This window comes from Erpetoichthys calabaricus, chromosome 2, assembly GCF_900747795.2.
Source record: "Erpetoichthys calabaricus chromosome 2, fErpCal1.3, whole genome shotgun sequence".
In the NCBI taxonomy this organism is placed as follows: Eukaryota; Metazoa; Chordata; class Cladistia; order Polypteriformes; family Polypteridae; genus Erpetoichthys; species Erpetoichthys calabaricus.
The window spans coordinates 305,398,044-305,411,818 of record NC_041395.2 but is presented as its reverse complement, the minus strand read 5'-3'; the positions used below and the strand labels follow the sequence as shown (position 1 = coordinate 305,411,818).

General features: G+C 39.4%; 1 protein-coding gene across 1 annotated transcript; it reads left to right on the top strand.

Annotated features, from left to right (window-relative positions):
- The first annotated feature begins 11,502 nt into the window (after nt 1–11,502).
- LOC127526660 (general transcription factor II-I repeat domain-containing protein 2-like) lies at nt 11,503–13,308 on the top strand. Its single transcript, XM_051922612.1, has one exon. The coding sequence runs from the start codon at nt 11,503–11,505 to the stop codon at nt 13,306–13,308; it is 1,806 nt and encodes a 601-aa protein (XP_051778572.1).
- The last annotated feature ends 467 nt before the right edge of the window (nt 13,309–13,775 follow it).

The window sequence follows — 13,775 nt, the reverse complement described above, 5'->3', positions numbered from 1 at the left end:
AATAATAATACCAGTAGAACAAAGAATAATAGAAAATAGGACTGATAGTAAAGTCTGGATATATATAGTCTTTAGAAAAAGCTTACAAGAAAGTTAAAGATGGCAAGGATGAATGTTGCAGGCAGCTTGTGATCTAGTACTCGTAGCTGTTCATGAGATGCTTTTCTGATGATCAGATGGAAATGGCCGCACGTTGCTGGCACCCTCTTCTGATGTTGCTCTGTTCTCTTCTCCTGACGTCTTCGTTCCTTCTTCTTCCTCACTCCTATGTCACTCTTCAGATGAGGCATATTTATTATTAAATTCTACCGGGGGGGTTTGCAAGATGTGATTGCTTAGATATTCTGATTGGCTGGCTGTCAATATGATGAATGAATTCACTTTCCGTTATCCCAAACAATAAAACTTTTTTGATGTTGCTTAATACCTACTGGCATGTCTTCCTTTCCCAGGCTGTAAACCAATTTAGCTATTTGTTGTCCCAAATGCCCAGGTTATAAACTAATCAATAGCCTTAGGTACCAGCATGTCTTCCTTTTTTTGTTGGAACAGCTGTTTTAAAAGTGAGGCACAATTGAGAAGAAGATATGCCTTGATGTGTCCTGTGTTTAAATTCATCTGTTGTATAATATAATGAAAATATAAACCAAAATGTACAGATTTTGTACCCTACAACAGTTGCATATGCTGCCCCTTTAAAACTGATTAAGGCCAGGCTTGGGTATGGTTAATAAAATGATAACTGTTCTATTATGTATAATAAAAATGTTATAATGGTACAAGTTCATTCTTTTTTATACACTTTCTCATTGCCCTGCTTATGTTTACAATGTCGACATAACTATGTCAGAAATTCATGAAACGCATTACTTTCTATCCATTTGCCACAATCAATTTACTGCTGTCTACTTGTCATGTTTCTTCATTAAATATGTCATCATCTAGTATACTAGTATAATGTATATTCTTTAATGCTTGAAAGTATTGAATCTTAATATCAAAGGCTGTTTGAAAGATGTCAAAAGTGAAGCATCATCTCTTGATGTTAATTTAGAAGTGAACTAGGCTTCTTGTACCTTGCTAAGTGTTCTTGACATATATGTCAGTACATTTTGTAAGCTTCTTCTCTGAACTGCATTTTATGAACTGCGTTTGAACTGCTCCTTTAGACCAAACCTGCTAAGTGCGCACAAATAATGCAGGCTTCTTCTGATGTTTTCTCCTCTGACGCTAATGCATGGAAGACCCAACTTATAGATAAAAAATAATTACTTGTAAAACAAGAAAATGTAAGCTGGTATTTTCACAGAGTAGTGCTGAGTTGCTATAATCAGTGTGGCCTTACAGCCTGAGGGTACTGGGTTCAAGTCAGGCCACTTCTGTGTGCACCCGAATACGGACATTGCTCCAGTGTTTCTGTGAAGTGTCATTTTGCTTGGCTTTTCTCTACATTCAAGTATTGACACATGTAAGTTATCCCGATGGCTTACTTTAAGTTAGCCCAGCGAGAATGAATCAGTTTGTACGGCTTGTTGTGGACTGGCACCCCATTCAGGGTTAGATACTGTCTGGATTAAATTAGGTCTTCTACCACTTTAAGCAAGTGTATACATATTTGAAGAATCCACCTCAATAAAAGGATACACGTCTGGGTGTCTGTCTGTGTGTGTGCTCATCTAGTTGCTAGTCTCTGCCACTCCAAAAGATGGCACATCAAAAACATTTTTAGAAATAAATGGCATTGCATTTGTCATTCCAACAGATGGCACATCACAAACATTAATACTGCTTTTACAAATCCCGTACCAAATGGCATATTGCAGAGACATATGCATTGCATGGCATACTGCAAATGTTACTGCTGAGGTCTACGTTAATTACTTAGATTTCAACCTGTTTCAGATGGGTAGTACGGCTAATGGATGAATATTTGGTTAGTGACACACTGTATTAAAACTCCAACTTTGATGAGTCTGCCGACATACCAATTCAGGGAACACGGGAATAGGGGAAATAAGTTTGATGGATCTTTGTTTTTGCTAGGTATTTGCAATTGCTCATTTACTTTTAGAACATTAGAAAATTTGTGACAAGAACAGGCCATTCAGCCTATCGAGCTTGTCCATCCTATTCACTGAGATTATCCAAAATAAGTGAAGGTGAGATCTGAAGGTGCCTAAAGTCCTACTCTGTAACAATTTATTGCCTGTGTCTGTCAGAAAAACCTTACAACGATTGTGCATAATCTGCCCTTCACAATTTTCTAACCATGTTCCCATGTAAAGTAACAACAGATCTAGTGTACTTATTCCTTTCATAATATTAAACACTCCACTCATGTTCCTTTTTAATCTCCATTTGATTTAAATATTAAAAAGAGGGACAGCATTTTTAACATCATTGAATTCTGAAATGTTGCCCTTACCATAACCCTTTGGTTCCTGTGTTGAGCCAATTTTATACCCACCTACTGGCCCTTTAAGCATGATCACTAACCTTTCATGTGGCGCCTTGTCAAAAACATTCTTAATAACAAAATAAATATTATTTGCACCTCTTTGATCATATTGTTTTGATGCCACCTGATAGAATTCCGGCAGATTCCTCGTCTGAATCCACGTTGACTATTTGCTAATAAACCAGTTCCAGACATGTGCTGCTTCATCTTTAAAATGTACTTGTATGTTCTGGGGCTCTGTGTTGTGGAAATAACTTGGAAAGAAGCTCTCTGCAAATCACATTTCACTTAAGGCCCTGTCCATACGGGCATTCAAATCGTGATTAAATGAATGCTCTCTGGGCGACCTAGGGGGTTTTTAAGTTGTGTTTTGTAGTGGTGCTTAATTGACTTCAGTATGACTTTATAATAGCATTTGTTTGCCTCTGTTAAACACCATCCTACAGGCCAGATTGTAGTTTTGTGTGTTTACCCGTGGGGGGCAGTTATCAGGTGGTCCAAAGTGTTTTTGACCTTGGGGCAGCACACCCAAAAGTGGTGCAACATGCTGCTGGAACTTGATCGAGGAACACCTGGAGCACTTCTGGGTGTGGTATAAAAGAGGCAGTCTCACTCAACTTGGGGAGCCGGAGTCGGGAGGAAGAAGACAGAGCTTGTGGGAAAGGAGTAGAGGCGGTCGGAGAAAAGAAGAAAGGAAGAATGGACTGAGCTTTATTGGGGTTTGTGCACTGCGTGTTTTTGGAAATTGTGTCTCAGTGTCTGTGTGTAGCGGGGCTCATCTTCTGCAGTGTATAAAAAGGAGAAGAAAGAAAAAAGGATGGAAGATCAACAGATGAGACGTCAGTTTTTAGAAGGAAGCATTATGGTTCGTTTATTTGTAGAAGATTTCTGCTTTTGGGATTTTTAACCTTGTTTTAATGGATTGTTTATTATTTATTTATTGGACATTTTAATCTTCACTGATCACCTGTTTTTATTGCTTGTTTATTTAATGGATGGACTGCACTGCATGATTTGGACTTTGTTTATTGAATAAAAGCACAAAGCACTTTTCACCACCTCTTTTCTATGTGTGTCCACACTATCCAGCTCATCCTCAGGCGTTATTTTCAAGCTGCCAGGGACTATAGAGCCAACCTAGACCATCACATTTGGTGGCAGCGGTGGGATGAGGCAGTGGCGATGAGGAGCGAATAAAAAAAGAAAGAAATAGCAAGAGGATTTGATGTTTATCTGCTTTTATGAACCCGCACACCCAAGCCAAAAGATTGGCTTGTGTTTTTTTGTTGTAAAAGTTCTTATTCTTTTATTGTCCAGATTTTACAAGGGGGCTTGGGTTTGGTTTTATTGTGAGTTTTATAAGTGCTTTTAGTGTAGTGCAGATAGGCCACACCATGAATCTTGGCCACCAGTCGCACAAGGTTTATTAGATACTGGTGTCTTCCCATGCAACTGTTGGCTTATTGGGAGAAGTGAGTGGCATGATGAGAGTGGTTTGTGGCATTGTGTGTTTTTAAATAAATAAACAAAAATGGTGTCAGTGAAGGCTCTGTGTGGGTGTGGGTGTACGCTAAAGCATGCACGAGCAGCTTGGGGTTTAATGGGGGAATTGACTGGCTGCGCAGCTGCGTACAGTTGTATGTGGTTCAGTCAGTTTCCTTGTCAGTGCTCTGGGTGTCATGAGTGAAATACCTGCACCCGATCAGGATATAAAAGGGAGCCTGAGGAGGAAACAAAAGGAGAATGAAAAATGGAGAGAAGAACAGGAGGTTCAACGAAGGTGAAACTGGTGAAAGCAGAGGAGACGTCAGTTTTTAGAGGGAAGCACTGTGGCTCATTTGTTTCCAGAAGACTTCTGCTTTTAAGACTTTTAACCTCGTTTTAAAGGATTATTTATTGTTAATTTATTGGATGTTTTAACCACCAGTGATCACTTGTTTTTATTGCTTATTTGTTTAATAGATGGACTGCACTGCACTATTTGAACTTTATGTTTTTGTTGAATAAAAGCACAAAGCCCCTTTCACCGCCTCTTGTCGGTGTGTGTCCTAATTGCCCTGTTCATTCTCTGACATGTTATCAATGGTTGACAAGGAGCGTGGAACCAACCTGCACCTGTAATTTGCCACATCAGAACATTTCAAAGAAGTCACCCTGAGAAACGCTCTTCTGCAGTTGGATGGGCTGTGCTGGCAACAAATTGAAAGGCAGAAAACCCCAGCTGAGGAAAGACGTCTTGTATTATAGAAGCAGACATTCATAAAAACTTATATTAACATGAGATATGAGACTTGCAGCAGTACAGGAACAGTTTCAGTTGACTCTGCATCAAAGTGATTTAAATTCTTGAGAAAGTGTTTTCTTGCAGTAAGAGTATCATGTGGAAGTAAAACCTGAGTTTTCCCCATCACTGTGTATTCTGTTGATATTTCACTTTAAGTCTGATTTTATAAACTGCATATGTATGAATGGATCATAGGAAAGCTTAACTGATTCCATCAAAAAGTGCCTCATTTTTCAATTTTTGTACCTCTAAATAACATTATGCTGTATTTTGCTTTCTATTGGATGCTATTTTGTAATACCTTTCAAAAACATATGCAGATGCGTCTAGTAGTAAGAGCACAGTAATGTACTGCACTGTCGCCTCATTACCCATTTTGAGCAGCAAGCTCTTTCCATCTGACTAATCGATATGTTCAGTGTTATTCATTTTTAATGTTAGGACAGCATTTTGTCAGCAATTGCATCTATTTTTCAAGAACCCCATCACCCTGTATTATTGCTGTCATTATAATGTTTTGAATATTATAAAGAGGCTGGTACTAAAGCAGAAAACAGGAGTGTTAAAACACTAGCACTTAAATGTGATGGGACAGGAGATGAACTGAAATTCCAAACTGTAACATAAAGATATAACTACTGCTCTAAAGTCACTGTATTGACTGGCCCTACATGGGTGCATATTTTTATTTAATTTCCCAGTTGATATTTTATTGCTGTTAATTATACTACTTGTTTATATAGCCACTCTTATTCAGCTCTCATATTGCATTCAAACACTCCAGTCTGAGTGGCTTACATTTGTTAGGAAATTAAAAAATGTGTATCCAGATAGGGCCAATTAAGAAAGAGCAGAACAGACAGGGATGCAGATGTCAATGAGTGTGAAATGACAACAGCCAAGTCCTGGTCCTTCTCTACTTTGTGCTTACTAACAAACAATTTATTAAATAATCAAAATATTTTTACTTAAACGGACAGCAAAATTGTACTAATCAAGATAAGGAAAACATACAACGCATACAAAATTTGTTGTTTTTCTATAATAAGTGAACAACGCCAGTTTTAAATTTCTAGACTGTTAGAAACTAGTATATATTAAGATGAAAAAGTTAGGTAAAAGTCCAGAGAATAGCAGAAATTGGATAGGCCCCAGGTTACCAATTAAAGACTAGTGCTGAAACATAAAACTGTCAAAAGCTTTACCCCCCAGGGTATACACTGCTATTACAAAATTTGGGCCTTCATAAAATATTAAATCTAAAATTACAGTAAGTACATGAATGATCAGCTAGTGTAAGGGAAGCCCTATTGGTCCCAACACTACAGTAAACCCATGGTAAAGACCGATTAACTTTAGCATGTGGCATTCTGCTGGTTTGACTGATCATGCTGCAAAATGGCCAGTATTTTGTCTAAAATCACATTGTAGCAATCACCATGACTTTATAATACTAGCTGTCCCCCATGGTTCCACCCCTGTAGTAGTGAAACAGGACAAACTTTAAAATTCAATAAACAAACAGGTATCACTAGCTAAGCCGAGGCAAGGTACGCTCCAAAATGATGCTAGAGGTAGAGCGATTCAAACGGAGGCTGGCGTATGAGGCCCTGCCTGGCTCCCCACTCCTGACGTTACTCTTCCTCCTCCCCTTTTCCCGCAGCCTTTGTCTCAGATTAGTGTGAATAAATCATTCCTGCAAGCAAACTATGATACTTAGCGTGATGAGAGAAGTCACAAAATCAACCAGAATGTTCAAGGAAATCATAGAATAAAACCCAATCTAAATCCGTTCAGTAGGTCTCTCGTGAAAAGCCGAGCAGACATACATACAGACAGACAGATGTTACATTTTATATATAGAGAGATATCCTTTCTTAATTTCTAATATCTTTATTTGGTGCTACTGTAAACCTATAAAAAGTATTCACCCACTTGAAAGTTGTATCACATAGAATTTAATTTTTCTTTACTACATTGATTAACAGAAAAAGACTCTTTAATGTCAAAGTGAAAGCAGTGATCTAAATTGATAGAAATATAAAAATCAAAATAATTGATTGCATAAGAACTCCTGCCCTCAAGTCTGTATTTAGTAAATTAAACTTTTGGCAGTCCTGTCAGCCTCAAGTCTGTGCAGATACAGTTTCTATCAGCTGCACACATTTAGACACTGCCATTTTTCCACATTCTTCTTTGCAAGACTGCTCAAGTATGGGAATCTCAAATGAACAGCCTTTTCATGTCCAACCACAAATTCTCAACTGGATTGAGATCTGGACTCTGACTCGGCCACTCCAGGACATCAACACAGTTGTTTTTAAGTCATCTATCTATCTATCTATCTATCTATCTATCTATCTATCTATCTATCTATCTATCTATCTATCTATCTATCTATCTATCTATCTATCTATCTATCGGTTGTAATCCTACTAGAAAACAATCCTCTCCCATGGTGCAGTTTCTTGTAGACTTCATTACATTTTCCTTGAGTATGACCCTGCAGTGTGTTGCATTCATTTTACCCTCCACCTTCACAAGCCTTCCAGGGCCTACTGCAGAGAGGCATCCGCACAGCATGATGGGGATTGTGTGTTTTTGGTAACGCGTAGTGTTTAGCTTGCATTAAGCATGGAGTTTGGCAAAAAGGATGGGCAAAAAGTTCAATTTTAATGTCATCAAACCAACAATCTTCTTCCAGCTAACTTCAAAGTCTCCCATGTGCCTTATACCTGAGATGTCATGTGTGTTTATAACACTGACTTCCTCTTTCCTTCCCACTCTCCTATAAAGCTGCAACTGGTGGACAACAACATTTATTTCAATAGCACATTTTCATACAAAGGACATACCATAAAATGCTTTACAAGACATTAAAGAAATGGTTATAAGCAAAGAAAAAACAAAGTAAAATTAGATAGGAATAATAATAAATACTATACACAAACAAATAATGCAAACTACATAAGATAAATATATAATTAAAAGAAGTTGAGTCCTTAAATATAGAATTGGTTTTTAAGTATATAAGTTCAGGTAAAGCTGCAAATGGTGAAGCACCCGATCAACAGTTGGTGTCTTCACAGTCCTCCAATTTTTGGCACCGTACCTTGTAACTCTTCCGAGTTCTCACAGGTCTTATTGGCCTCCCTCACTAATTTTCTTCTTGCAGGATTACTCAGTTTTTGTGAACAGCTTAATCTAGAAAGATTTACAGCTGTTCCAGACTCTACATTTCTTAACACTAGAATTACCAGAGCCTACGAAAAAACTCGTATATCCGGCCCACCTTAAATCGCTTCTTAAAACCTTTCTCACCTCTCCGCCAGCATCTTTTGTCATCTAAATGTACTGATAAAGACAAGCTGCCAGCAGCTGGCTATTCCATCCCCCCAACGACTTAGAACATAAACGAGCTTTTCCCAGCCCTTGCCTTGATTGATTACCTGGGAGTGAAGTGGAGTTTTAGAGTAGAAATAATAAGATTGTTATTTGAAACACACGCATTTCATATGTGTTGCATTTCTACAGTAATCTGTGTAAACACATTGTTAAAACAGAAACGTGTTATATATTCTAGTAGCAATTGACAAAATGCAGGCATAAACTATATAATGTATGAAGCCTGAAGTCCAAATATCAAAGAAACACTTTCACAAAAGGTACAAAAAAAAGCCACCGCCAAAAAAACCCGCCTTAGTGTGAGACATTGATATGAATTAACTATCACTGCTTCCGTGGCACAACAGTATCAGTCGCTGACTGGGAATCAGAAGGTCATGAGTTCGATCCTGCACAACTCCCATTTGAGAAGTATTCTTATTTTCACTATTTTAGAATAAAAAGATACATTTGATTTCAGTCTGTAACAGCCGGTGTAATTTATGATATTTGTAAAGGTTAGCTTTATTTTTTTAAAATTCACTTTTCATTGTCTCAGTCGCGTTCAGGATCCATCCCTACCGCCCCCCACCTGACACTGCTGTTTTTACATAAAGACGCCCTATAGTTCTGCAGTGTATCACGATACATACGACCACGTGTTTTTTTCCCCCAATATTGCCAGTCCCCACATGTTGCTGTATGCTGTTTCTTTTGTACTCCAGGACATGCAGAGGAAAGCATAGTAAAGAGCAGTAACTTCAGCGCTATATGCAATCATCAGACACTCCCCATCTGATGCTGTTTTCACATAAAGACGCGCTAAAGCCCTGCAGTGTACTTGTGACTGCATTGTCGTACCAATGCTTGCGAACTGAAGTGTCTGCATGCACTTTTCGTGGCATTATACGTGTATTTTTTGAGCATGCCCATCTAGCTCAAACACAGGAACATATGTTGATGTAAAAGTATAACAAAACAAGTGCACTTTTATTCAAGACTATAACCGAAGAAAAAAGAAAGCAAGTTACAGTAGGCGGTTGATATGACAGCTTGCATGGTGGAATGCTAAGAACTGCTGATTTCCATTCTGTGCTATATAACTTAACATTTGAATCTGATGATTGCATATAGCGCTGTCTTATTCAGTGTGCGCAAGAACATGCAGGTGGCCAGTTGCTGAGTGCTACAATGCACATTTTAAAAAAAGAAAGAGACAAATATATGTGACGTTTTGAAGAAATCATTTTATGACACGAATAGTACCAATCAGAAAACATCGTTGAAGTAATGCAATATTATTTGAAAACGAACAGCGTCAGGTTGGGTGTGAAGTTATACTGGCGCTGTTTGAGTCAGATCAGAAGCTGAATAAGCTGAAAAAGCTCCTGTTCTGACTCTAAGTAAAAAAGCATGAATTAATCAACAGAAATAACCGCGATTGACATTTTAAAGTTAACGATTTATAGTGCATACCAATTTATAAATTCAATGTCCGTTTGAGGAAAAAAAAAACACTTTCTTCAAAGCTGGGAATCGAACTCGCGTCTCTGTGGCACAGTAAGGCAGTGGTGCTCCAAGTCAGCAAACCGTCCTTATAACTTATTTTTTTCAAGATCCATAACACACAGACAGACAGAGCACTGCGTAATACAGAGACAGACAGGCAGAGATATACAAACAAACAGGGAAGGCACACGTACTGAAAGAAAAAACACTGAATAAGCTCACCCGCTCTAACATCACCCCTCCCCCCGATCTGACTCTCTAAGTAACAGCGCAAGTGCGCTATATAAATGTAATGAATTATTATTATTATTACAGACACAAATCAAGTGCATGTGTGTACTGTATAATATTAACAAAAAGAGCAGCTTACTACTGAAAACGGCAAATATAGGAGTGAGTGGGGATCCAACCAGTACTCTTGATTACACTTGGATTGCGTCTGTACTTGCGCTGTTACTTAGAGAGTCAGATCGGGGGGAGGGGTGATGTTAGAGCGGGTGAGCTTATTCAGTGTTTTTTCTTTCAGTACGTGTGCCTTCCCTGTTTGTTTGTATATCTCTGCCTGTCTGTCTCTGTATTACGCAGTGCTCTGTCTGTCTGTGTGTTATGGATCTTGAAAAAAATAAGTTATAAGGACAGTTGTTCATGTTAATTGCAGTCCCAATTGTTAAAAAAATATTTTAAAAGGAGCATCCCACATGAAAATATAACGATCTCATTAACTGACAGTGCATACCAATTTACAAATTTTATGTCCGTTTGAGGTTAAAAACAAAAAAAAGAAGTAACACGTTATCCCCAGCGGGGAACTGAACTCATGTTTGTGAGGCAAAGAAAAGCTACTCAGTCTGAGAAGCAAATCTTAGCGCACTACGCCACAGAAACTGTTATATGGTGTGTGAAGCTTTTGTGGAAGTGTTTATTTGATCTTAGGAACTCGGGCTTTACACATTCTACATTTTGTAACATTTATTACTAAAATATGAAAAAGTTTCTGTTTTAGCAATGTGTTTACACAGATTACTGTAGAAACAGAACACGCATAAAATGCATGTATTCCAAATAGCGATCTATTATTTCTATTCTAAAACTCCAGCAGTTCAGTCACTCCCAGATAATCAAACAAGCCATGAGCTGGGAAAACTTAGTGAACATTCTGCGACGGTGGGGGATGGAATAGCCGGCTGCTCGCTGCTCCTCTTAATCGGCACATTTAGAATACAAAAGAGAGGTGAGAACCCTTTTAAGGTGGGCCGGATCTACGAGTTTTTTCGTAGACTCTGGTAATTCTAGTGTTAATGGTTGATTTAACTGGACTCCAAGGGATAGTCAGTGACTTGGATGTTTTCTTTTCTCAATCCTCTGACTTATACTTTTCCATCAACTTTTCACAGAGTACTCTTTTGTCTTCATCGTGTAGGTTAGGCCACCGTACTGACTCACCACAAGTTGGACCTTCCTGATACAGGCACATTTATATTACAATCAATAGAAAACCCTTGACTACAGACAGGTGATCTCTGTTTAATTAAATGAGTGATGTCTGAAACCCATTAGCTGCACCAGTGATGGTTTAGGGCACAGGTGTCAAACTCTGGCCCGCGGGCCAAATTTGGCCCGCCGTGTAATTTCATTTGGCCCGTGGGGCAATATCAAATTAACATTAGAGCTGGCCCACCGGTATTATACAGCGGCGGTGTTGCTGTAACACCGCATTCACTGCGAATACTACAAATCCCATAATGCTCTGCGGTTGTTTTGGCGCGCCAGCTTTGTGTCAGTAGATTTCTAGCAAGCAGCGTTCTTTCCAGACGTGCTGCGGCCCAATACTACAACTCTAGGTGTCACTGTTTTACCCCTACCAAAAATGACGAAAAGGAAGGGAGAAAACAGAACTTTTCGGGACAGGTGGGAGACAGAATATATGTTTACGTATCTGAAAGACAGACCTGTTTGTCTCGTTTGTGGAGCCAACGTGTCGGTACCTAAGGAGTACAACCTTAGGCGACACTATGAAACGAAACATCAGGACATGTACAAGGACCTGGACACGACTCAAAGGAGCCAGAAAGTAGAGGAGATGAAGAGAGGGTTGGTTTCACAACAAAATATGTTCAAAAAAGCCACAGCACAAAACGAGGCTGCTGTAAAGGCGAGATATATCGTGGCAGAAGAAATCGCCAAATCAACCCGATCCTTTAATGAGGGAGAATTTATTAAAAAGATAATGCTGAAAGTTTGTGACCAAGTGTGCCCAGAGAAAAAACAGGCCTTTTCAAACGTAAGCCTGAGCAGGAACACAATAGCGGAGCGCATATGTGATCTTGCCACCAATCTGCATGACCAGCTGATGGAAAAGGGGAAAGATTTTGTTTCTTTTTCCCTCGCTGTGGACGAGAGCACTGACGCGTCTGATACTGCGCAGCTGTCAGTCTTCATCCGCGGTGTCGACTCAAAAATGTGTGTTACGGAGGAGCTTTTGGGATTTAAATCCATGCATGGCACAACCACAGGGACGGACATTTTTGAGGAGGTTTGCAAATGTGTAACTGAAATAAACCTGCCGTGGGATAAACTCGTGGGATTAACCACTGATGGTGCGCCAGCGATGAGTGGTAAAAAGAATGGTCTGGTGGGCAGGATGCGTGAAAAGATGCGGGAAGAGAACTGTGCAGGTGAGCTATCGGTTTATCACTGCATTATACATCAAGAGTCACTGTGTGCTAAAGCCCTAAAGATGGAACATGTTATGACCACAGTAACACAAGTTGTTAACTTTATAAGAGCCAAAGGTCTGAATCACAGCGAGTTTAAGTCTTTTCTGGAAGAGTTTGGTTCGGAACACACAGACGTGCCGTATCACACAGAGGTGAGATGGTTAAGCCGCGGAAAAGTACTGAACAGATTTTTCGAGCTGCGTGAAGAAATATGTCAGTTTCTGCAAAGCAAAGGGAAGGACACAGCAGAACTCCAGGAGCAAAAGTTTATGTGTGAGCTGGCCTTTCTGTCTGACATCGCAAGCCATCTTGATGCGCTGAACCTGCAGCTACAGGGGCGGGGCCGCATCATCACCGAGATGTACTCGTCAGTGAAAGCTTTTAAAGCTAAACTCTGCCTGTGGGAGAATCAGCTGCTGCAAGGAAACCTTGGCCATTTCCCCTGTTGCCAAACCATAAATACGCAGATCTCTACCGCCGTGTGCGCACAGTTTGCTGAAAAACTCAGTGTACTCGGCGCTGAGTTTAACCGACGATTTGGCGACTTTGATGGTCAGAAATGGAGATTTGAACTGCTTAGTAATCCCTTCGCAGTCGATGTGGAAAAAGCACCAACTAACATTCAAATGGAGCTGATTGAACTCCAGTGTGATGACACGCTGAAGTCAAAGTATGATGCTGTTGGCGCCGCACAGTTTCCACAACACATCCCTGACACAATGCCTCAGCTCCGCACCCAAGCTGCTCAATTGCTCTCCATGTTCGGCAGCACTTACCTATGTGAGCAACTTTTCTCCTCAATGAAGATGACGAAAACATCTCACAGGGCACGTCTCACTGATGAACACCTTCGTTCGATAATGAAGGTTGCCTCAGCTCAAAGCCTGAGCCCCGACACTGATGAACTAGCATCCAAGAAAAGATGCCAGGTGTCTGGCTTGAACACACCATGTTAGATCAGTGTGTCGCAAACTGAACAGTAAAAAGGCCTGAATGATTGATTTATGTATTAGCCAGTGGAAAAAGTTAATGTTGATATTTAGCAAATTGAAAAGAGGCATTCATTTTTTATTTAAATGTTATTTAATATGCCATTGATGTTTCTTCGTTTGTTCTTTGACAGTTGATTTTGCACTATTAAGTTAAGTTAAGCTATAAGCATGGCTTGTTCCATATTCAGTGTTAAAGCAAATCAGTGTAGCAAACTGAGCAAAAACATTTTATTCATGCACTCTTCTCTTGCTACTTCAAGGCTTGAATGTTTGATTCATTCATTATTGTTATTTTGTTTTCAAATGTATTTATTAGCCTGTGGAAAAAAGTTTATTTTGATATTTACCTCAGAAGGCTGCAAATAGAAAAGAGGCATTCAATTTTTATATTTAAACATGAAACTCGGGTTTGCATGTCATTATAAAGTTAT